At 39.1% G+C, this 25,509-nt stretch overlaps 1 protein-coding gene across 1 annotated transcript in view; it reads right to left on the bottom strand.

The window, feature by feature from the left end:
* The window catches only part of LOC140480584 (polycystin-1-like protein 1), a 296,146-nt gene that overhangs the window by 49,292 nt on the left and 221,345 nt on the right, over positions 1-25,509 (bottom strand). The window contains exons 45-57 of the mRNA XM_072575633.1: positions 23,661-23,834; positions 22,945-23,064; positions 20,005-20,068; positions 17,226-17,329; positions 16,611-16,806; positions 15,688-15,826; positions 15,513-15,597; positions 11,445-11,630; positions 8,990-9,108; positions 8,739-8,849; positions 6,075-6,198; positions 4,337-4,420; positions 130-305 (exon numbers count right to left, since the gene is read on the bottom strand). Of these exons, the coding sequence (XP_072431734.1) occupies positions 130-305; positions 4,337-4,420; positions 6,075-6,198; positions 8,739-8,849; positions 8,990-9,108; positions 11,445-11,630; positions 15,513-15,597; positions 15,688-15,826; positions 16,611-16,806; positions 17,226-17,329; positions 20,005-20,068; positions 22,945-23,064; positions 23,661-23,834 (1,682 nt within the window). The remainder of the gene's footprint in view (positions 1-129; positions 306-4,336; positions 4,421-6,074; positions 6,199-8,738; positions 8,850-8,989; positions 9,109-11,444; positions 11,631-15,512; positions 15,598-15,687; positions 15,827-16,610; positions 16,807-17,225; positions 17,330-20,004; positions 20,069-22,944; positions 23,065-23,660; positions 23,835-25,509) is intronic.

Raw genomic sequence — 25,509 nt, 5'->3', positions numbered from 1 at the left:
GGCAAAATGACAAGAACTAATGCACATCTTGCCTTGTTTAAATTTGTTGTAAAAAAGTTTTTCATGGAAAATACCAACAAGAATTAAAATATTGTTGTATTAAACGATGAAAGGATCAGACTATCTTACCGAGTTCTACTGAGGTTAATCACAGATCCTGTTCCTCTGTAGCAATTAAATTGGCCACACTGGCTGGACTGCTCAATTCCTACATGCTTCGTTGTGTTTGAATGGGCTGGATTGTGGATCACAGTGGTGTATGGAGATTGACAATGCTGGATAAATCCTGACAATACTTCTGGAATCTAAAAATACAGAGATCAGGTTAAAAAAGAAAACATCTAAACCACAGTTTGGTTCTCAACTTTCCAGATCAGAAAAATATCAAGCTGATGAGTAGAAATGCTGTTAGTTAGTGGGTCTGAGTTGGATGCTATTGAAGCCCTTGGAGATCATGGTCCAGGGAGAAGGAAAACTAGTTTCTGCTAGCTGTTCTGTGATTGTTTGAAACATGCGTACAGATGTGAAATCTAGGAAGGCAGAATGAGGGAAGAGAGTAGCATTGTCAGATAATCTGTTGCTCTGGTGACAGGGACATGTCCCACCATGCAGCTGGTAGAATGTAAATGTATTTGACAAACCAGCAATTGAAAGCTAGTCACAGTAATTGTAAACCCACACTGGGCTATTGTGGTGCATTGGTAGTGTCCCTACCTCTGGCCCAAACTTGTGGTTAATTCCTGCCTGTGCCACAGGCATGTCATGACATATCCAAACAGGTTGATTAAAATAAATATATATCTCTAAGGGCTTGTTGATGCAATAGTAGTGTCCCTACCTCGGACCCAGGGTCAAATCCCATCTGACCTAGAACCAGAGGTCTGTCATAGCATATCTGAACAGGTTGATTAAGAAAACAAAAAACGTAAACTTTCACAGTTCATTTATGTCCTTTCGGGAAGAAAATCTGTTATTTTTACATGGTCTAGTCTAGACCCACAGCAGTCTAGTTGACTCTTAAATGCCCTCTGCAATGGCCTAAAAACACACCCCACTGTGCCAATCACAACAGAAACATAAAGCAATTAGGGAATGACAAGAAAAGCTGGCCACACCAAAAGAAGTGCAAGGAAATAAAGGCTCAGAGGCATAAGAAAATATCTCAGGTGTGCAAATTTATCCCCGCACGAGGATTTAGAGTGTAGTTTCAAGTGGTGCAAACTAGTGAACTGTGAAAACTGTGTGTGCGCATGAGTGAGTGAGTGAGTAAGTGAGAGAGAGAGAGAGAGAGACAGAGAGAAAGAGCAACACAAAGTGAGTGAATGAGTGAGTGAGAGACAGACAGTCTAAATGGTCCAACATCACGTTGTCTGCAGCTTGCATTTCTTACTCGATAGCAGGATGAGATACTGTTTGCTTCTGAATAAGTCGATGGTGAGTTCTTGCTGGACAAGGCTGAAATCTGATTCCTTCCTAGGGACCCAGAATTTCAGAGAGAATGCAATAATGCTGGTTGCTTTGGCTATTACATGCCAGTTTGCAAGAATTGTGGGCAGATCTTACAAACAGACAAGGAATAAGAGAAGACCAATCAGCCCTTCAAACCCTGCTGTGCCATTCAATGAGATCACTGGTGATCTGATCTTAACTTCAACTCTACATTTTTGCATACCCCCAATAACCCTTCATTTTCTGACCATAAACACCCAACAGCTTCTCAATGGCCTAACACATTTATATCAATTGAAATTGAAAATGCAAAAGGCCACTAAACCTTTAAAAGATTGAAATAATTGATCCAGAAGTATATGGATTCACTTAGCTGGTGGTTAAGCAGCTTCTTTCGGAGTTAAAGACATAAAAGTTATTTTTGAAAATTTTGTCCTTGAGAACTCAGTGAAGCTCAGGCAAAACAGCTTTCACTTTTCATTTTGAAAGACTGATTTTCAGAAGAAGTCGCATCATGGATGACTTACACAGAGTCTGATCAACCCAGTTAACTTCTTGGATTTTGGGATGGTATTTTCAAGATGGGGTTCACAAGATTTTCCCACATGTTCTTGAATCAGGCGGAAACAAATTCTGGCATCTTATGTTATAATTTTACCTTTCTGAGGTACCTCACTATCAAACTCACTCTTTGTTTGTGCCTCTTTTCTTTGAACAGGGATCAGTTTAGCTCATTTGGCTGGAGGATTGGTTTGCAGAGCAGTGTGATGCCAACAGTGTGGATTCAATTCCCATCAAGGGCTCTCCTTCTCAACCTCTTCGCTCACCTGAGGTCTGGTGGCCCTCAGGTTAAATCATCGCCAGTCACTTCTCTCTCAAGTGAGAGAGCAGCCCCTATTGTCTGTTAAGACTATGGCGACACAGCATTTCTTCAAACATTTTTTGTGATACGTTCCAACATCTGAAACTTTATGGGCAGCAGTTTATAATTTATCTGTTATGTGGCAGAGAAGCCAGGGAACTTATCTGAAGATAGATCAGGCTTGAGGATCTGAATGGCACATTCTTGTACCAATGTTCCAATGACTGAAAGCAGCAATTATGATATAATTGCACCAAAATAAAAGGCTAATTCTATATTTGGTTAATGACAAATTTCTACATGATAAAAAAAATCAGACATTGTTAAGAGGATAGTTTTCTTAAAGTTTGTACATTATATTTTAGCTTCTGTCTTAATCCAATCATAATCATTATCTCACTCTGAATATTTCAATCCAAAGTGGAAGATAAAGGGCATGGTTTCCTCTCCATGGGAATGGTGAGAGAGATGGCAAGAAGGGGAAATAATGGGTGAGCGGTCCTGGAGAGAGATTTTCCCCCTCTTGCCCCTTCAGAAGTTATTTACTGGGACAGAAGGTCTATGGGCAACTATGGGCCTTGGAAGCTAACAACCACATGGCATGAACATTAAATTCACTAAATTTTCAAATCTCCCCTCTCCCCACCCCATCCCAGATCCAACCTTCCAACTCAGATCCGCCTTCTTGACCTGACCTACCTGTCCATCTTCCTTCCCACCTATCCGCAACACACTTCCCACCAACGTATCACCATCACCTCCTATCATTGCTCACCTATCGCCATCCCACTTACCATTCCCCTAGCCCCATTCACCTCCCCCTATTTATGTCGCAGCACCCTTTCCCCTCCCCAGGCCTGAATAAAGGTCCTACCCGAAACATTGACGCTCCTGCTCCTTGGATGCTGCCTGACCTGCTGTGCATTTCCAGCACCACACTTTATCAAGTCTGACTCTCCAGCATCTGCAGTCCTCACCTTCTCCAAACTTTTTCAATTCACCAGCAACTAAGTCCATTAATTTGCTTCCATTCATCACACTAGCTTTCAGAGCGTCGCTCCTTCATCAGGTGATGGATGGACCTGTTGGACTATAACCTGGTGTTGAGTGATTTTCCACTCATCACCACCTCCTCCAGTGAGAAAGGTCACTTGTTCGGGAAGTCCTCCAATTATACCAATATGGGGGCAAGCAGAGTCATGGGTCCAGAGCAAGGGATTGTGGCCTTTGAAAGCTACCATCCTGTCCTTGCTCCAAACCTCTGACTTTCCCTTCTCCCTGTGAACCCTCCCCAACTCCCCCACCCCTACACAATGAAGTAAAACAAAAACACTCATCACCGCTGAATCCTTGATGAACAAACTTTGACCAGTGGACTTTGGGATCCAGAAACAGCCAATCCTGAATGGCTGACAGTTTCAGGCAACCCAGACTACCATGGTCGAGGTATGTGAGGCAATAAACTCACTGTCCATCACAATGTTAATGGGCCTGAGTGGCAGCAGATCAGGTGAATTATCTTGATATTGAGTGGCATGTGCATTGTCACCTGTGACACTTGGGATCACACGTAGAAAAATTGTAGGAAATTTCACCCAAAGACCTTTCAACTTCCTAGTTTGATCCCTGTGAGAAGATTGATGACAAACCTTACAGTTGATAACATCTACAGATTAGCTTGACCTGGTGCCAGGTTCAAACTGCTGCAAGGAAAAGAAAATTCCATGCAATTGAGATCATTAGGTCATTGGGGGCAGCTTCAAGATCACTGGAAATGTTTTTCCTTCATCGTTGACTCAAAAATCCAAACCAGTCAGTTATGTGATGAGGAATCCAGACCTTACACATTGTGGAGGACATCTATTTTTCTTGTATGTTGAGCAGAATGATGATTGCTTAATTTTTATGCATTTATATTTACTTTACTACCATTTTGTGATGATTACATTGAGGTTAGCGCTGTTTGTGATCTGTTTTAGCTTTTATAGAAGCCATTAGCACTCAATAGCACCCGAAACCACTTACGTTACAAATGGAGTTAGTGTCGACTTGGATTTTCCTGAGTGTTGGAACACCAATCAAATAGCATTTTCCGTGAAGAGGACCAGCCTATAAGTTGTAAATGAAACTGTAATTAGAAATGTACAAAGAACAGGAATAGACCACACAGCCTCTTGAGCCATTCAATAAGATCATGACTGATCTGATTTTACTCTGATTCAACTCTACATTTCTGCATATCCTCGGTAATCTTTCATACCCTTGCTAATCCAGAATCTATGTACCTCTACCTTAAAATATTTAAAAAAGATTCTGTATCCACTGCCCTTTGAGGAAGAGAACTCCAAAGTTCTGAGAACCCTCAGAAAGAAAACAAATCCTCGTCTCTTAATATCAAATAGCTTTTGCTACCCAACTGGTCAAGTCTCCCCAGAATCTTTTATGTTTCAACTAAGTCACCTCTGCCATTTCTAATGGTTAAGGCCAAGCCTGTCTCACCTTTCCTCACAAGCCAATCTGCTCATTTAAGTTATTCATTTAGTAAATCTTCTCTGAACTGATTCCAAACCATTAACATCCTTTTACATTACTCCAGACATAGTCTCACCAATGGTCTATATAATTAAAGTATAACCTCCCTACTCTTCCATTCAATTCCTCTTGCAATAAGTCTTAACATTCAATTAGCTTTGAACTATCTTCCAACAAAGGTTGCGTGACATAATAAATATCAGAAATCATGATTATGAAACAATACAGCCTGTATGTTACTGCTCTGAAAAACGATACATTTGAAGAAGTTGGTTACTCATGCTGGAGCAAGGTCAAAGAGTGATAGAAATCTACAGGACAGAAAAAGGTCCTTTGGCCCATTGCAACCACACCTGTCAAAAACAACCACTTAATTATTTTAATCCCATTTCCCAGCATTTGATTCAGAGCCTTCTATAGCGTGACACTGCAATTGTATATTTAAATACTTCTTAAAATTACAAGTTTCTGCCACTGCAACCTTTATAGGAGATGAATTCTAGATTCACTCCACCCTCTGGATGAAAACATCTTACAACCCCTCTAAACCTCACATTTCCTCTAAACCTTCTGCCCTTTACCTCCCCAGTCACTGAGCCCTTCATCAAGGGGAGAAGTTTCTTCCTGCCTACTCTTTCTATGCCCATTATAATTTAATGCATCTCCATCATATCTCCTCTCAATTTCATCTGCTCTAAAGAAAAAACCCCAGCCTGTCCAGTCACCCTTCATAAATGAAACTCTCCAGTCCAGGTAACATCCTCTCTGCACCCTCTCCAGTGCTATCGGCTCTTATAATGTGGATTCCATACCTGCATACAAAGTGACCAAGCTATTTAACTATAACAGAAAAATCGCACACAAGGATTACTCTATTCGGACTCAACATACACGTGTTCACACACACCAATCAGGAAAAGTACCTCAGGGTTTTTTTTCCCCATTTTGTTATAATGAGGTTCTGAAGTCAATTGCAAAATCCAACTGTTAATGCAGTCAAATACATTCCAAAAATTACATAATTAGCAGCTGGATTGTAGCTAATAAGGTCGAACCTCTTACTACAGTTGTTTCAGTTTTTCAAAGGCCCAAATGAACCAACTTGAAATGAAGAAAACAATTAAATACACATGACAGGACTGACTCTGCAGCAGGAAACATATTCTACCATGGGAAATGATTTAATCAGAAAGGCTGAAGTCAATTTATTGCATGTTGCTGACTGTGTTACCTGACTTTTTGCTGCAGCATTGTTATACCACGTGTCCCAGTACAGACCATGTAACAAGGCACCGAAGCTCCAATTCCACCAGTCATCAACTGTTTTAATATTGATGAAAGAATTTTTCTGATTCCTGAATATGAAAATCAATGATAAATTAGCAAGGATAAATTGTTTTTTAGAAGTAATATTTCCTTAGAAAATATTGTGGGTTTTTTTGCCTGATTGTAAATAAATGTGTGTAAGTAAATGGTGCAGGAATGTGATCTCCAGACTCCCAAAGCCTCCCCATGAATCACCCAGAATGCACAAATCAGAAACATGATGGAATATTTTCCACTTGCCTAGACCAAAGAGGTTCCAGCATGGCACTTGATTGGCATGTCACCCCCTGGCTTTAACATCTATTCCCTACTCCATTACTGAAGCATAATGACTGCAGTGTGCACAATCTACTTATTGGAGTATCTTTGCTGTAACTTTTTAAAGCAGCATTTTCCAAATTCAGAAGCTACATTACCTGGAAGAACAAGACCAAGAGCTGCACAGGAATGCCATTACCTCAAAGTTTCTCTCCTTGTTGCACAACATTCTTGCTTGGGATTTCTCATTGTACCTTAGTTACCACTCGGTTTGGAATCAAAATCTAGAAACTCCATCTTTGATAGCGCTATCTTATGAAGGAAGGTTGAAAAATTTTAGTCTACGTAAATTGGAGTCCAGAAGAATGAGAAGAGAACGCTGTGAAACATATAAGATTTTGAGGAGATGGGAGAGGGTGGATATTTCCTCTTATGGCGGTGATGATGGTGCAGGGGAGCATTGTCTGACAATGACAGGGATCGCTTTTAAGAGAAAGATGGAAGATTTTTTTTCTCTCAAAGAGTCGTCATATTGTGGCATGTTCTTCCCCAAAAGGTGTTGGAGGTTGGGTCTTTAAGATGTATTTAAGGTTGTGTTGTATAGGCTTCTAACAGACAAGGAAACCAAAGTCTATGGGGAGTCGAGATACAACCAGATCAGCCATGATCTTACTCAATGTTAGAACAGGTTTGAAAGGCCAGGTGCTGCTGCTATGTTCCTATATTTGTCACAGAAATATGGAAATACCTCTGTCACATAACCAGAAGCTCACCACCTTCTTCAGCACCACGAGGAATGGGAAATAAACAGGGATGGCCAGTGATGCATACAGAGCAGTAACCAATTTCCAAAATAAAAGGTTCGGTATGACCTTTTCAACAACAGAAGATTTCAAGAAATGTAACAGTTAAGTTTTATTTAGTGAACATTTTAAATCCAGTGCTATGAAAAAAATCACTAAAAGCTCATGACATGATACAACAAAGTTTCAGCTGTTTGCCAGACAAGCAAAAACTAGAGTTATTTATCTCACTGATGTTGTGAAACTTGCCTTGAACAAAGTGCCCGTCATGTTTTCCTTCTGAATTTATTTGAATACACTTCATTATTTACAAAGTTCATTCAGAGGTATATGAGAGAAAGGAAGAGATAAAGTCCTTTTTGCTGCATTTCTGTAAGTCTCTGATACCAAAAAGTCCAGTTACATTTGTAATGCTACAGTGTAGGGGAGAAAATAATTTGCATAGCACCACTACATAGAAATTGGTTTCCTAGGACCAGGCAGCACTGTTTGTCCCTCAAAAAGCAAAGCAATCAAACAAAATCTTCTCCCCCAGTGACTTAGGTAGGTAGCTACCAGAAATATTTTCTAATTAATGAATCTATGGAGAAGGCGATTCTTGTGTGAATGAAAATGGACCAAAAATGATTTGGCTATCATTAAACTACTCTGCCCAAGATCACAAGAAATTACAGCAAGTTGCAAATGCAGCCTTCCTTCCATTGACTCCCTCTATATTTCCCGCTGCTTCGCGAAAGCAGCCAACATAATCAAAAGCCCCTCTCACCGAGTTATACTCTCTTCCACCCTCTTCTATTGAACAGAAGATACAAAAGTTTGAAAACACACTCCAACAGATTTAAGAACATCATGCCTGCCGTTATCAGATTTTTGAATGGACCTCTCATGTATTAAGAGTTGAGCTTTCTCTGCACTCTTCCTGTAGCTATAACACTGTAATATGTGCTTTGTTCCATTACCCTGATGTACTTAGGTAAGGTATGATTTGTCTAGTTAGCACATAATACAATACCTTTCACTGTATCTCAGTACAGGTGACAATAGTAAATCAAATCCAATCAAAATAGAGCTACGGTCTTGGTCCTGGAATTTGACCACGTAAAGCTGAAATAAATACACATGAAAGAGAAACAAATCTCTGCAAGTCAGGCAGCAGCTGTGGAGATAAATACAGTTAACCTTTGAGGTCAAGAGGACCTTTCCTCAGAAACAGATCAATCTAAAAGCTAACACCAACAGAAAAATTACAATTAAAACTACCAGTTTGTCATTAAAAAAAAATTCTTACCGGTTACATCAATTCCTTTTGAAAAAAATCATTGGCCTGAAATTAAATATGTTTCTCTCTCCACAGATGCTACCTGACTGCTGGATGCTTCCACTCAGTTTTGTTTTTATTTTAGTTTTCCAATTTCTATTGTATTTTTATTTTAAGTTGGAAACAACTAATTTATAAAACTTACTTACATTTTACAATATAACATCAAAAATAGCCTGGATTTCCATACCTTGTAAACTCTGCCCGAATGGCTTGGTTGAGGTAATATTCATCTTTGGAAAATTTGCCAAATGTTATCAACAGCAGAAGAATCAGCATGACAATATAAAGTACAAACTCTCTGCAATAGGGGAAAAAAAAGGTACTTTGAAAAAAAAAGCAAAAAGACCACCTGAGAGCGATAAATAAACAGTAACTCCAGATAATTAAACAAATATGATTTTTATTCATGTATCAAAATTTAAAGGAAAGGTGAAATACTGTAATGTCTGCTGAATGAGGCTTTCTTTTCTCATACGGTCTCTGGCTTCTTTAAGTTGTGCAAGTGTCGGTGGTCGAGCTAATCGTAAATAGCGAGCCCTTTGACGAGCAGCAACAATCTATATGGTAGAAATATACAAAGTGATATTAAATGACTAACTGAGACTTGACATTAGTTCCTAATATCAAAAAGAAATATTTACTTCATCATTCTGCAAATGAACATAGCACATTTCTCTGTGCAACAAAGCACCAAGGGCTAAAACATAGCACACTCTGGGTTCTGGGTGTGGGGTGTTTCATGATCACCAAGGGTAATTGAGAAGGGCCATGAACTAATGTGGTGCTTCCCTTTCATTTACATGATGCTCGTGTCCCACCAAGCTACTAGCTGAACATTAAGCAGGGAATCCGGCATTCTGCAAGCATTAAGCAGGGAATCCATTGTATTGGCAACCTGCTCAAATAAGACAAGCAAGAAACTATAATTCGCTTTTCCTCTGACTGCCATGTTCTCACAGAATTTTAAAAAACTGACGTGGCATTAAAAGACATGAATATGCACAAGGATAAAGCATCATATAAAACACACAATGATTCCATGATCACACTGCCATGTTTTGTACTGTAACTCAGGAACTTTAATTTATAAGATTGTCTTGAATTTCCATAGAGCCTGTGAACGTAAAATCGGAGTCCCAAGCTGCTTCACAGAAGCATCACAAAACAAAATTTCATATCAAACCAAAAAGGTGATATTAGCTCAGATGACAAAGATACAGATATTAAGGAACATCTGAAAGGAGCAAAGAGAGGTGGCAACGTTGGAGAGAGCATTAAAGGAATTCCAGAGCTTAAGGCCTTAGCAGATAAAGACAGAAGCACCAATTACAGAAAAACTAACATGAGAGATTCTCAAGAAGCCAGATCCAGAAGTGCAAAGAGATCTCACAGGGAATCGAGAACAGGAATGAGAATTTTAAGTTTGACACCTTGTTTGAATGGGAGAATAAGGACATGAGTCAATAGGTTTAGGGGTGATGGGTGAACAGGGCTTTGTGCAAATCAAGACACAGGTAACAGAATTCTGGTTGACCCCCAATGTATGAAGAGTAGACCACAGGTACCTGGTCAGAAGGACATTAAAATAATCAAACTCATGGCAATAAATGTAGAGCTGAGGATTTCAGCAATAGAAAATGGCAGCGTCAGGCAACATTAGGGCAGTATAAGTACTAATGGTGGGAATATATGGACAGAAGATCATTTTGTGGTCAAATACACCATGCTTTTAAGTATTTTGGCTCATTCTCAGACAGTTTCCAAATAGAAGGGCAGAGTCAATAGCTAGAAAACAGAGTTTGTCACAGACTCTATGACAAATAATGAGAACACGTTCTCTCTTCCCAATACTTAATTGCAGGAGACCTCTGCTCATCCAAACCTGTGAGAAAATGAAGACTGCAGATGATGGAGATCAGAGTCAAAAAGTGGCACTGGAAAAAGCATAGCCCGTCAGGCAGCATTCGAGAAGCAAGAGATTCGAGGTTTCAAGCATGTGCTGATGAAGGGGTGATGCTCGAAACATCAACTCTCCTGTTCCTCGGATGCTGCCTGACCGCTGTGCTTTTCCAGCGCCACACTTTTTAACTCATTGAAGCCTGTGTCGAACAAGTGATTAACAAGTTAGAGACAGCGTTCAGGTTGAGATGGTCTGTTGTGGTGGTGAGATAAAGCAGGATGCCATCAACATACATTTGGGAACTGGGGTGCTTTTGCTCTCATCAAGGGACAACCTGTAGATGAGAAATGGGGAAGGGGCAAGGTTAAATCCACAGGGAAAGTCTAATGTAATGATACATGGTTGAGAAGAGAAGTTGTTGCGGGTGATGCACTAGCTAGGATTAGACAGAAAGAATTAAAACCAGCTGAGTGTGCTCCAATTCAACTGAACAATGGTGCAGTTTAATAAGGTCAAAGGTTGCAGACAGATTAAGAAGCTAAATTTTGCATAGTTGTATTTGTATCTGGAAGACCTCATAATTTTGTAATAATTTCTTTCAAAATTAGTTATCTTTTAATTTTGCTGCGTAAACACTGATGAATTAGCTTTACTATTTTTACATGAACAAGCTCTAAAATGTGACACCATTAACAGCAACCAATTTTCTCTTTTTCTCTTGCGATTTTTCCATGGGAGCAACAGCCCTTCAATGATCATTCAAATATCCAAATAATCATTCTTCCTTCTTCAACATTGATGGGCTACTTACTGTTGAGGTTAAGCCTGATCCTATTTTCACATGACATTCATAGCCCACCTTATCAACAAGCATCATTGGACAGTAAGGAGGTATCACCTTTTTCCAAATGTTATATTTTTGAAACAGACTAGTATTCATTTTAATGAAGAATACCAAGAAATGAGTAAAGCAAGATAATTAGCAATTATTACCCTGTCAAGATCCATTGCAGAATTGTATGGATTGTAATTAATATCAATGCGGCTTCTCTCAGAAAGGATTCCAGCTTCAGTATTCCATTGCTTGCAGGGTTCCGATGAAGAATGTGAATTGACAGTGTTGTAAATGTCATTGCAATTCTTGTTTTTCAATGCAACAACAGCTGCAGTGCAGAAAATCTGAAAAGATATTTGAGCAGTGAGAGAAACCTTCCTAAAATGGTCAATTTAAACTGGTCTCAAGAGAAACTAATTATTGTAAGTACTTAATCTTCATAAATACCATATATGCTCAGTGACAGGTCAAATTTTGAAGACGGTTTTTTTAAGCTGAAATTAGGGTGTTAATTAATACACAAGGTATTGTTTGAGGGGATGAAGTTCATGCTTGGTGTGAGTCAAAAAAATGGACAAACAAGAGCCAGATCTCTTTCTAAAATAATAAACAACTAAAGGAAAACAAATTATGGCCATTATTGAATACTTATCTACAAAATAACAGTCCCCATTCTGCCTGCTATGGTAGGTACAGTAAACCCACGGGAATACATGACACTACCAAGATCTACCATGGATAGGTGTGAACACATTCATTTAAATGGGAAATTTACCTTCCCAGCAGCCCCCTGGTCCCTGGCTCTGGAACATTCCCTGTAATATGTTCAGGCCACTGTAAACCGCGGATAACTGAAACAGGGGAAATCGACTCCACAGATACAGCAGTCACCCTGTACTGTCGTACCATTACAGTAATTCTGAAAACCTGTTGTGGAGCATGACGGCTGGTGACTGGATGGAATGGTATGGCCAGCAGACTGGAAAGCTAGAGTGAAGTGCTACACACTAACTCATAATTGTTGATCTGTAACTGTAAAGTACTTGGGTTAACTTATACATGCGATACACGGAAAATACAAGAATTTTTGGCCAAAATAGGAGGTCTACTTATACATGAGATTGACCTATACACGAGTACATATGGTACATCGAAGAGTGAAGAGAATGTAATGCTACTTTTCCACCACTAGATGCAGCTAATGATCATTGTAAATATAATTTTAAATGTGAAAGGAGATTTATTGTGGGACTCATTGCATTATGAAGTTAAAATGATAGGATAACTGATCCATTATTTAGGGATTAGGTTCATCATGCTATGCTCATTCAGTCAATGTATTTATGTTCAACAATGTGAAAATGACAATTAGCTAGGAAACACAGAAGGTTGTCTGGTTAGAAGTAGGAAGCTACAAAAAGAAAACACATAGTAAATGAAAAAAAACTATGTTTAATGGATATCAATAGTTGCGAGAAAGAAGAGTCAGAAAATTAATAGTAAGAGCTAAGTGTTGAGTGTTTTGGAGAATTAAATGACAAAAGTAGAGGAAACAGTAAAACCTGGTGCACAGTTACAGTCAAAAAGCTAATGAACAGTTGGTCTTTATCTTAGAGAAGTTGGAATCTGGGTGATGACATGATGGAGTGGCTATAATATGCACTGACATATTCCATCTGGAGTACTGCTTTCAATCTTGCACACCAAAACTCAAAGATATACTGGTCTTGGAGGGATTCAGCACAAATTCATTTGATTAAATTATGAGGATACATGAACATGTCTTATAATTCCTTGGGTTTTGAAGCTGAAAGGAGATCTAATTGAGAGATTTAAGATCATAAGGGAGCATTCATGGGGCAGAAAAAGAAGAATTCTTTTCGTGAAGGGATTCAAGAAAAAAGACATCACTTTAAAGTTAAAGTGCAGGACTGAAGAGGAAAATCAGAAAGATTGTCTTCAAAAGTTATGACTATCCCAAAAAGACCATAGATGTTGAGTCAGTCAAAATCTTTAAGACAAAGATTGATATATTTTGTTGAGTAAGAATATCAAGGACTATTTCTCAGTTTTGTAACTAGAACTAAGATAAAGATCCTCTGTGATTAGATTGAATGTCCAAGTATACGAGAGGGCCAAATGGGAAACTTGTTCTTATGGATAGTTAATGTTTGGTTGGTTAGATGGCTACAGCATGCTGCAGAATGGTGTGTACGTTTAATCCCTATACTGACTGTTGTAGTCCATGGAGGGCTGCCACATTCCCAGAGTTGTCACAAAGATTAAAAATTTTATCAAAGTACACAAATTACTTGTCAGGACAGAAAACAGGGAGCAGGTTTTCAAACCTAATAAGAACTACTAGCCACTACTAATAAATAGATTTTAACCAAAGGTAAACAGCTCTGAACTGTCTACATTTAGCACCACTAGTTAAATTCCTTAACAGAGACCCCAGATCCTGTTATAGAGACCCCAGATCCCAATATAGAGACCCCTGCACCCATAACAGGGACCCCAGATTCCATTATCGAGATTCCAGAGCTGGTTACAGAGATCCCAGCCAGTGTCAAGCAACAACCAGAGGAGAAGTGGAGGAGGAACAAGTAGAAGAGGGAAAGATGGAATCTATTGCTGTGAATCTTCCATTATATTCAGTGTTTCAAGATGGCACTGGTGCACAGTGGCACTTTGCGTATAATTTTTACAAACGTGACAATAAATCCTAATCTAAAGCTCTTATAACCTGCCCATGTACCCGCACACATATGGACAAAAGAAATTGTTGATATGGGCAGAGGGAAATAAAATGGGCAAGCAGTTCAATGGTCACAGACCACAGAGTTTGCTGAGATGATCCTTTTGCTTTCCAGGATTTTCTGTTCTTCAATCTCTCTTCTGAGGTTCTTTTCACTTGCAGGAGGCACAGGTGATTGGTACACTAACTGCATAGTCTCTTACTTACTGCTTAAAAGGGTCACAGCTTACAGCATCTGGTGAAATAAAGTAAACCAGTTTTCCTCAGGCTTTAGGTATTTCACTAAAGAGAAAGACACAACAGTTGCTGCTTGCAGCAATCAGAATGTTTCTGCCAGTATTGAGCATTCCCACAAGCTGTTCAGCTACCAAGGAGCCAATCGGAAAATTGTTGTCAGGCCGATGGTTTATGAAGTTGTGACCAGTCGTAAATGACAAAAGCCAATCAGCAACATGATAACAGCTGAATTGCAATCTGTATGCACCCGCTAGGTCCAGCCAATCTACACACGCCCTGCTTCACTGTTTGCACAAAGCGGCAGTGTAGACATGACTCAGAACAGGTTTCAGTAATTTGCTTTTTACAAGTGCAACAATTCCTTTGACAATACTTCGTTTCAAAACAGTCCTTTTCCCATTTCAGTGCACAATAAAAAGTGAAAAAAAAGCAATGCGATCTTTAAACAGTTTTTTTTATGCTAAGGCATGTTTTAAAATGATGGCTTTATTTTATTCCTCTCCCTGATAAAACCATTGTAATGCAACATTCTCCTACTGACCAATACAAAGCAATTTGAGATAAGTTCTATAGTAATTCAATACTAATTAGCCACAATTCAATATGGACAACAGGCACTTCTCACTTGGTGACGACCATTGGTCAAGACTTTGTGGGTCACCACTCCGGGTCAAGTGAGGGTCCATGCAAAGAGGCAGCCCTCCATGGACTACAACAGTCAGTATAGGGATTAAACATACACACCATTCTGCAGCATGCTGTAGCCATCTAACCAACCAAACATTAACTATCCATGAGAACAATTTTCCCATTTGGCCCTCTCATATACTTGGACATTCAATCCAATCACAGAGGATCTTTATCTTAGTTCTAGTTACAAAACTGAGAAATAGTCCTTGATATTCTTACTCAACAAAATATATCAATCTTTGTCTTAAAGATTTTGACTGACTCAACATCTACTGTCTTTTTGGGATAGTCATAACTTTTGAAGACAATCTTTCTGATTTTCCTTTTCAGTCCTGCACTTTAACTTTAAAGTGATGTCTTTTTTCTTGAATCCCTTCACGAAAAGAATTCTTCTTTTTCTACCCCATGAATTCTCCCTTATGATTTTCCAGTATGTCACTCCAGTGATGTGCCAGACCTGAATGACCTGCACGTATCCCTGTGTTTGTTTCTTTGGAAATTAAGTAGAACAGATCATACCTTGGTCTCTCATATTACTTACTGCAATAGGTTGGATGATAAAGATGCAATACAGGAGAGAGAAGAACAGTGAATGTAACCATAGTACCGATTCGGTTGGTCCAAACCTGTCATTAATGAAAAAAAGTATTTAATTTTTTTTTAAACAAATAAGGGTTAAAACAAAAACGTGGCTTACAAATTGTAGTCATTCTTACCGTAGTCCTAACAGGCTTGTTGTCAATATGCACACCAAAGCAATTAAAAGGCAGATCATCCAGGCTAGATAATTGCACCAAGTTGGGAGAAAATGTCTGGTTCTATTCACCACAGGCCGATCAAACAAACTGCTGTGTTCTAGAGTGTTAAAAAGATTTTTCAAAGATTACTGTCAGAGGTCAAAGAGTGTGGTGATGGAAAAGCACAGCCGGTCAGGCAGCATACTGTCAGAGGTGTTTACATTGTTTAATTACTGGTAGTTGAGGTACAGGAAATTGATACAGCTCTTGTACATCCATAAGATGCGCTCTTAGTTAATGTTGCACATTAGAGGCAAGTGCCAGGTTTGTTATTTTCTAATGAGCAGATAAAAGCAGATCAGGGATTGCCGGTTGCTTCAGATCATCTAAGAAGATGAATTGAAGAATGCCTGGGAGCAATTCAGTTTCACCAAAACTTTCGTAAAGTGAGTTCTGTATGATGCAAGTAGATAATGAGCACTGCAGTCAAACAGTGCTATTTTTCTAACTGCTGTAATATTTTCTAACTGCTGAAATCATGAGAGAACCTCCATAGCAGCAACACATGTTTATAAAAGATCATTGTCAAATTAACAATAAAATGTCAATTACTGTGTGGTGATAGCTAAAATTCTAACAATGGATAATGTTCAGAATACAGTAACAAACTTGATAGTAACTGCTTCAAAATCCTGGAACATCCTTCCTCATAGCACGATGACATACCCACACTCACCTGCACTGTAGCAAAGTCAAGAAGACAGCTCACCCCTTTCTCAAGGACAGGTAGGCATGGGCAATAACTATCAGCGCAGTGAACATCCAATTAACAAATTTTTAAAATAATTTCTGGCTGGTCAAATACAGCCATTTCAATTAATCCCTTAATTTCTTTTCTCTACCTGATGAATAATCTGATCGCAATTCACTCGAGCTACGTGTGGAATCCTTTGGTACTGGTTTGGCATTTTCCTGTGAGCTGCAGTCCTCAAATCCACTTGAACTGCCTTCAGACAAGCAATTTCCATCTTTCTTGTTGCTTCTTTTACTGTAGCGCTCTGAGTGAATGCTGGGAGTTTGTGACTCCAGTAAACCACGCTGAGGAAAGGCAATCAGAAAAGAACTGGTGTAACAATTCTCATCATTGTATTCTAATTCTTACATTACCACAGCATTCTCTATTTCAATAAGCTCCTGCAATCTTACAAGCTTTCTGCATCCATTTAATTCTGGTATCTAGCACATGTTTGATTTTCAAAACCCTACCATCGATTGACTAAACCATTGGTAGGACTTCCTTGAAATTTTATTGTTAATCCTTTCTTTGGCTTATTTCTTAATAAAATCCAACTCTTTTGTTCACCTCTACTGACATTTCATTATGTGACTGGATGTAAATTTTTGCATGATAAAAGTTGGGGGGGGGGGGGTTCTACAGCAATGGCTCTACATAAATTCAAGTTGTTGTTCTGTTGTTCATTATCTGGAATCGTTTTTATCTTTAACATGTTGCTTACCTCATATTTTTTCCTCCACACTTCCTGTGCCCATTGTTGAAGATTCTGCCAAGATAGGTAGGATTCAAACGCACTGTCCAACGCCAGATGAGCATCACGATGTGCTGAAGTATTATTTTGAGGACAGAAAGTAATTTAAACTATCCAGACTGACAATGTTCATTGCATATTGCTCTAACTTCATTTGTTTCATAGGCTATGCAGAATGCACTACATATTTCCCAGACCCCACATTAACTATACTCAGGGACAGTTGCTAGAAGGTGTACAGTGAAAAGGGAACAGAAGTGATTCATTCATCAATTTATCTTTCACTCAAGATAGATGGTTTCAGTCTCTGATTTAACTATTACCAAAAATATTTGAGCAACATGTGAAGTTAGCATCTTACGTTGCTGCAATGCAATAGCATCAAGAGTGATACTAACAGAAGATGTAAGACATCAGAGTAGAAACCATTCAACTCTACACCATCATTCAACAATGATTTGATTATCTTCAACTCCAGTTTCCTGTCTTTTCCCCATAACCCTTGATACCCTCACTGAATGAAAATTTGTCAATTTCAGTCTTGAATAAAATTAATGACCCTGCCTTGACTGCTATTACTGATTCACTAACCTCAGAGAAGAAATTCCTCCTCATCTCTATCATAACTGTGTGATCCCTTCATGTGAAATTATGCTCTCTGGTCCTAGGCTCAAGGGGAAGTAACTTTTCTGCATCTAGCCTGCCAAATCCCCAAAGTATCTTGTGTGCTTCAAGAAGCTCACCTCTCATTTTACTATATTATGAGTACAAGCCTAATCTACTCAGGCTATCCCCATAAGACACTCCCTTAATATCCAGTATCAACTTAGTCAACTTTCTGTGGACTGCCTCCAGTGTCAGGGTATCTTTCCTTCGATAAGGGGCCAAACTGTTCACAGTATTCCAGTTTTGGTCTGACTTGAACTTTGCACAGGGTTAGCAAAATCTCCCTATTTTTGCACTCCACTCCCTTTGGAATAAAGGCCAACAGTCCATTTTCTTTCCCTGCTATGTGCTGAATTTGGATGCTACTTTTTTTCTGATTCATTCATGAGGAACTTCAAAACTCTCTGTGCTGTTATTTTTACAATATTTCCCCATTAATTTATATACAGCTTACATTTTTGCACATTATTATTCCATTTGTTCTCTCAATCTATCTGTATCCTTTGTAGACCCCTTGTGTCATCCTCATTGCCTATTTTGTATCATCCACAAACTTCATGATAGTACATCAACTTCCTCATCCAAATAATAAATACATTTTTTAAATAATCAGGCTCAAGAGAATTATCAGCCTTTAGCCCCATTAGTTTTCTTTGTATTTTTTATCTAGTGAGAGTTGCTGTGTATAGCTCTTCTCCTTATTTAGCCCATAGATTACTTAGTATTTTTTGAAATATGATCACTATTCTCTACTATGAAAACTGATGCAATGTATCTATTCAACTCCTCTGTCATTCCCAGGTTCTTCACTATCATTTCTCAAGCCTTGATTTCTGAGGGGCATCTGGTCACATTGGCCTCTCTCTTCCTTTTTTGTACATTTAAAGAGGCTCTTACTGTCCATTTTGAATTACCTGCTTGCTTGCACTCAATTTTACCTTCTCCTTTGATTATTTTATTGGTCATCTTTTGTTGACTTTTAGAACTTGCACAATCCTCTGCTTTGCAACTAACCTTCGCCATACTTGTGCTTCCCTTTCAATTTCTTTAACTTTATTGGTTAATCATACTTGGCTTATCCCTTTTCTAGAATAATTGTTTTTCACTGGGGTATGTTATTGCTATGAACTAATTTTTTCGAATTCTATTATTGTTCCTCAATCATCTTTTCTGCTAAAATCCTTTCTCAATGCACTCCATTCAACGCTACCCTCATCAATATCTAGTTACTCTTATTTAAGTTTAGCACAGTTGTTTCTGACCCAAGATTCTCACTCGCAAACTGAATGCTAAACTCTATCATGTTTTGGACACAAATACCAAGTGGATCTTTTACTCTGTCATAATTTATTAAACTTGCCTAATTGTACATTACCAGACATAGAATCTATTGCCGCATATTCCCAGTTCATGTAACAATATCAAAAGACATGCAAAGGTTGGATGGGTCCTTGTAAAATTAAACAAATTATTCCAGATAATCAAACATTAAATCCTGATTATGAAACATATGTCAGCTTTTTTGAACAGATAATTTGTTATGACTGGAACTTCGTTAGAACAAATAACAACAAAATAAATTGCTTGCTTTGTGCCATATAAGCACAAACTCCATAGCATTTTGAAAAATTCTGGGAATGCATATAAGCTCATCCTCAGGCTTCCTCAGCTAATTTGTAACAGTATGCTTGTTGAAACTGATCAATTTCAGCCATATTAATACTCAACTCAATGTCTGGAGAGATAGGGTTTATGAGGGTGGGTGAGATGCAGGATAGGATCAAGGGAGAGTTAACAAACCTCAATTATTCTGTGGAGTCTAGAAGAAAATAACTGCTTATTCAGACGCCACAAAGCACATAAATTACTAAAGTCTTTGGGTTTTTAATTGACCAAATTCCAATGATCCCTTTCAGACTTGCATTTCATCTCAATTATATTCACAACTGAAAAGATTTTAATTTAGTTTTATGTTTAGATTACTTACAGTATGGAAACAAACCCTTCGGCCTGTAGAATACTATGGGAAAACTCAAGTTCTTTACTGACAATTATAATTATATTGAAACAGATTCTATATTACCTTCAACAGATTCTCTTGCAGTCACATACTGTTCTTCTACAGAAGCTTCTTGCAGCGATTTTACCTAACACAGATATACAAACTATGATACATGTGCCGAGATTTTCAACTATTTTGTCTCATATCTGATGCAAGTTGCCTGAAATCTACCAAAACAGTGAAGAACTCTGAGCATCGAAACTGGCGAGATGAAAACATTGAAGGTTGTGTTCAAAATACCTCGTTGGGCATGGTTTAAAAGATTTTACACGTTACAAGATACTTAATTTACTAAATTGTTGGAAATAGTAATTGCAGTTAGCAATAGTAATAAAGTTATCCTAGATAATTTAACATCCGGAAATGTAAGCAAACTGTTATTAAAATGCACAATTTTGTGATAATTTCACTATCAATGGTGTTAATACCATATTTAGGCTCTGAAACCTGGATGCTAGACAGACATGTCAAGATTCGGGATTAGTGGTGCTGGAAGAGCACAGCAGTTCAGGCAGCATCCAAGTAGCTTCGAAATCAAGATGCTCGAGAAGGAGTCAGTACTATAGGAAATGGATTCTTTGCATCAGGTAAGAGAACAGGTATACTAATATCCATTAGTACCGTGCTAATAGCACCAGAAATGAAGCCATGATAATCCACAATCAATGCTGCTAGGCTGGCTGTGTACTTAGGATGCTCAAGTTCCAAATACCAAAGTAAATCTTCTTCACCCAGCATAAGGAAGGCACTCCAAAGAGGGAGGGATATAGGATATGTTTCAAAGAATGGGGGAGATACTAAATTAGTATTTTGCATCAGTATTTACTGTGGAAAAGGATATGGAAGATATAGACTGTAGGGAAATAAATGGTGACATCTTGCAAATGTCCATATTACAGAGGACGAAGTGCTGGATGTCTTGAAACGGGTAAAGGTGGATAAATCCCCAGGACCTGATCAGGTGTACCAGAGAAGTCTGTGGGAAGCTAGAGAAGTGATTGCTGGGCCTCTTGCTATCATCAATAGTCACAGGTGAGGTGCCGGAAGACTGGAGATTGGCAAACGTGGTGCCACTGTTTAAGAAGGGCGGTAAGGACAAGCCAGGGAACTATAGACCGGTGAGCCTGACATCGGTGGTGGGTAAGTTGTTGGAGGGAATACTGAGGGACAGGATGTACATGTATTTGGAAAGGCAAGGACTGATTAGGGATTAGGGATAGTCAACATGGCTTTGTGTGTGGGAAATTATGTCTTACAAACTTGATTGAATTTTTTGAAGAAGCAACAAAGTGGATTGATGAGGGCAGAACAGTAGATGTGATCTATATGGACTTCAGTAAGGCATTCGACAAGGTTTCCCATGGGAGACTGATTAGCAAGGTTAGATCTCATGGAATATTGGGAGAACGAGCCATTTGGATACAGAACTGGCTCAAAGGTAGAAGACAAAGGGTGGTGGTGGAGGTTGTTTTTCAGACTGGAGGCCTGTGACCACTGGAGTGCCACAAGGATCGGTGCTGGGTCCTCTACTTTTTGTCATTTACATAAATGATTTGGATGCGAGCATAAGAGTAAGTTTGCAGATGACACCAAAATTGGAGGAGTAGTGGACAGCGAAGAGGGTTACCTCAGATTACAATAGGATCTGGACCAGATGGGCCAATGTGCTGAGAAGTGGCAGATGGAGTTTAATTCAGATAAATGCTAGGTGCTGCATTTTGGGAAAGTAAATCTTAGCAGGACTTATACACTTAATGGTAAGCTCCTAGGGAGTGTTGCTGAACAAAGAGACCTTGGAGTGCAGGTTCATAGTTCCTTGAAAGTGGAGTCACAGGTAGATAGGATAGTGAAGAAGGCATTTAGTATGCTTTCCTTTATTGGTCAGAGTATTGAGTACAGGAGTTGGGAGGTCATGTTGCGGCTGTACAGGACACTGGTTAGGCCACCGTTGGAATATTGCTTGCAATTCTGGTCTCCTTCCTTTCGGAAAGATGTTGTGAAACTTGAAAGGGTTCAGAAATGGTTTACAAGGATGTTGCGAGGGTTGGAGGATTTGAGCTATAGGGAGAGGCTGAACAGGTTGAGCTGTTTTCCCTGGAGCGTCGGAGGCTGAGGAGGTTTACAAAATTATGAGTGGCATGGATAGAATAAATAGGCAAAGTCTTTTCCCTGGGGTGGGGAAGTCCAGAACTAGAGGGCATAGGTTTAGGGTGAGAGGGGAAAGATATAAAAGAGACCTAAGGGGCAACGTTTTCCGCACAGAGGGTGATACATTTATGGAATGAGCTGCCAGCGGAAGAGGTGGAGGCTGGTACAATTGCAACATTTAAGAGGCATTTGGATAGATATATAAATAGAAAGGGTTTGGAGGGATATGGGCTGGGTGCTGGCAGGTGGGACTGGATTGGGTTGGGATATCTGGTCGGCATGGACGGGTTGGATTGAAGGGTCTGTTTCCGTGCTGTACCTCTCTATGACTCGATGACTTCCTGAAGGCTTCCCTTAAGAAACGTGACATAGATATCAATGCATGGAAGACTTTCGTGCAGAAAAAACTGGCTTGGAGGAAACTTTTATATCAAGTGTTACTATTATTTGAGAACAGCTAGCAGCAAGAGGAAGTACAGAAAAGGAAACGGAGATATTGCTAGGTGGCCAATCATACTCAAGTGAGTGATTACTGATGATGATGACAATGTCTCCTCCTGTTTACATGAATGAATATCTTTAGTGTCAGGGAGTTTGATAGTGCTGCCCGATGGAAGAAAATACATTTGCACAGTTATTTTGTGAAAAGATGAACTTGAATAAATTCACTCCTGAAAATCAATGCAATTGCAAGCACAGATTGAGCAAATGTGTGACAGCTCAAACTCATGAATTATTGTCTGACTTTGTGGGAAAATACTTTGGTACATAAAAAGCTCTAATTAAAAAGGATAAAGCAATGTATGATCTCACCTTGCTAAATCTGAATAACAATGATACCAACAGTACAATTGGCAGAACTACAACAGTTGTAATCAATCCAGTAACTAAGGAGGTTGTGGAGACATCAATAAGGCCAAGTTCGGCTGTGTACTAGGAAAACAAGGGAAGAAAAAAACCATTAACCAATTAATATGAAGCACCTTTTGCATGATAAAGATTAAGAGATTAATTAGGATAAAGATTGAGCTATTAAGAACTTACTGGGAGATCTTCATGTTGACGTTTCAGTGTTGAATGGGACTACACAAAGGAAAGTGATGTGACGATTTCAACAAAAGGGGACAGGGATGTTATAGATAGGATAGTAACAGATTACAAAGCCATGCTGAAAAGACTATAGTAGAAAATTGGCAAGTGAAAAAGGAGTTTGGTATGCTTGCTTTTATTGTTCAGTGCATTGAGTAGAGGAGTTGGAAGGTCATGTTGCAGCTGTACGTTGGTTAGGCCACTACTGGAATACTGCATGCAGTTCTGGTCTCCCTGCTATAGGAAGTGAGACTTGACAGGGTTCAGAAAATATTTACAAGGAGGGAGAAATCCTGAACAGTCTAAGTACATAGAAATTCAAAAATATATCAAACACGACCACCATTACAATATTCACAACAGAACTTTACCAGATGACAAACTGTACTTGTGTATTATTGGAAATAAGATGGGTTTGAAAGTTAGGTAAAACATTTTACCTCCTCATCCTTCAGGTAAGTCAGTATGGCGTTCAGGCACATATAACCCAAAAGCAGGCAAAGGCAGACACTGAGGCGTTGAGTATGAGTAAAAGAGCTGTAAGATGGTCGACTATACACTGATCCCCAAAGATGGAAGTCTTCCATGTAGTCAGTTAACTTACTGTATAAAAGCTGTTGAAAAACCAAATGTTCAATTAAATAAAAACATAATATGTTTTAATAAATCTTTTGTACATCATAAGTTACATAAAAGACAGATAATGCTGCAAATACTCTTTACACTAAGGCAGTGGGGAAAAAGGCAGATTTTACATGTTAGTCAATGATTTTTTGTCAGAACTATAAACATTTAAGGACTTACTCAGCTTAAAGCAAGTAAACAGGCAAGGAAAAGGAGACAAAAGGATTAACACTGAGGTGGAAAGCTGGTGAGAGTAAATGACAAGAGGGTGTAGTATTTCTATTTTTTTCTACATCTGTGGTTACTTAAAACCTCTTGTGGCAGCCTTCCATCTGTTGTGATGATGGTTCATGTCAGGGTGCTCTGCTCTGTAATAAGCTTCTGTTAAATATGCTTGTTATGGACCAGACCAAACATTCTGCAAATATATCAAGGAGATAGCCTAGACTCTAACCTTTATCGTATTTAAAGGCAAGTGTAAGGTGCTGTGTTCCAGAGATATTTCAGTTGGTTACACTATTTGGCTTTAAGCAAAACACACTTTTCTCTTAGTTGAGAGTTTGGTGCTAGAAAAGCACAGCAGATCAGGCAGCATCTGAGCAGCAGGAGAATTGACATTTCAAGCAAATGCCCTTCATCAGGAATGAGGTTTGTGAGCCAAGGGGGTGGAGAGATAAATGGGACAAGGGTGGGACTGGGGGGAAGGTAGCTGAGAGTGCAATTAGTGGATGGTGATGGGGGTAGTGGTGATAAGTCAGAGAGGAGGGTGGAGCAGATAGGTGGGAAGGAAGGTAGACAGGTAGGACAGGTCATGACAGTGGTGCAGAGTTGCAAGAGTGGATCTGGAATAAGGTGGGGGGGGGAGGAGAAAAGAGGAAACTAGTGAAATCCACGTTGAGCCTGTGTGGTTGGAGGGTACAGTTAAAATACAAACAAAACAAAGAAGAAATGATATAACTTTATCTCTACTGGAAAACTTAACAGAATAATAGGTTACTTCACAAATAAACATTCCAATTTAGTAGATACATCCTTGGCAAAGGCAAATCCAGTAAAAAGATTGTCTCACATGCAATGTTTCTCCAATCTAGAAGAAAAAGAACCCCAAGAAAATAACTTCTGTAAAGAGAGAGGTACGGCAGCTTCAACAACCAACCTGATAACCCCAACAACTACTGAAAGCTAAACTTCAGTCTTGTTGCTGTGGGATCCTGATACCAACCCTTCATGCTGCTTTTATTGTTCCAACTTTAAAAAGAAACCAAAACTATTTAATTTATTGGCTTGGAAGAGACAGCTTGATGCCTATGGCTCAAAACTTCTCCTCAGAAAGACAGAACAAAGTACACCTCTTAAAGCCATAGAGTCATCATATGGTGTAGAGGAAGATAGTGGTCTGAAAAATTGCAAGATTCATTCACCTCTCTTTTCTCTGGGCTCCTTCTCGGCCAGTCGAGCTTTTTGCTTCTGCATATATTTTCTAATGCCTTTTCCAAACAGTCAGACACAGATCGCCATCATCAGCAATGGTTCCCAATTGACAGTGTTCACTAACTTCATACGTAGTTTGCTAGTGTCCTGGCAACAGAGGTGTGGACACTCAGGAGGTCATGACAAGTTTCCAGTTTACTGTACAGAAGGACTTAGGGGATGCAGTTATCATCC

This window comes from Chiloscyllium punctatum, chromosome 8 (assembly GCF_047496795.1).
Source record: "Chiloscyllium punctatum isolate Juve2018m chromosome 8, sChiPun1.3, whole genome shotgun sequence".
NCBI classification, from domain to species: domain Eukaryota; kingdom Metazoa; phylum Chordata; class Chondrichthyes; order Orectolobiformes; family Hemiscylliidae; genus Chiloscyllium; species Chiloscyllium punctatum.
This window is presented reverse-complemented; position numbering and strand designations above follow the sequence as displayed.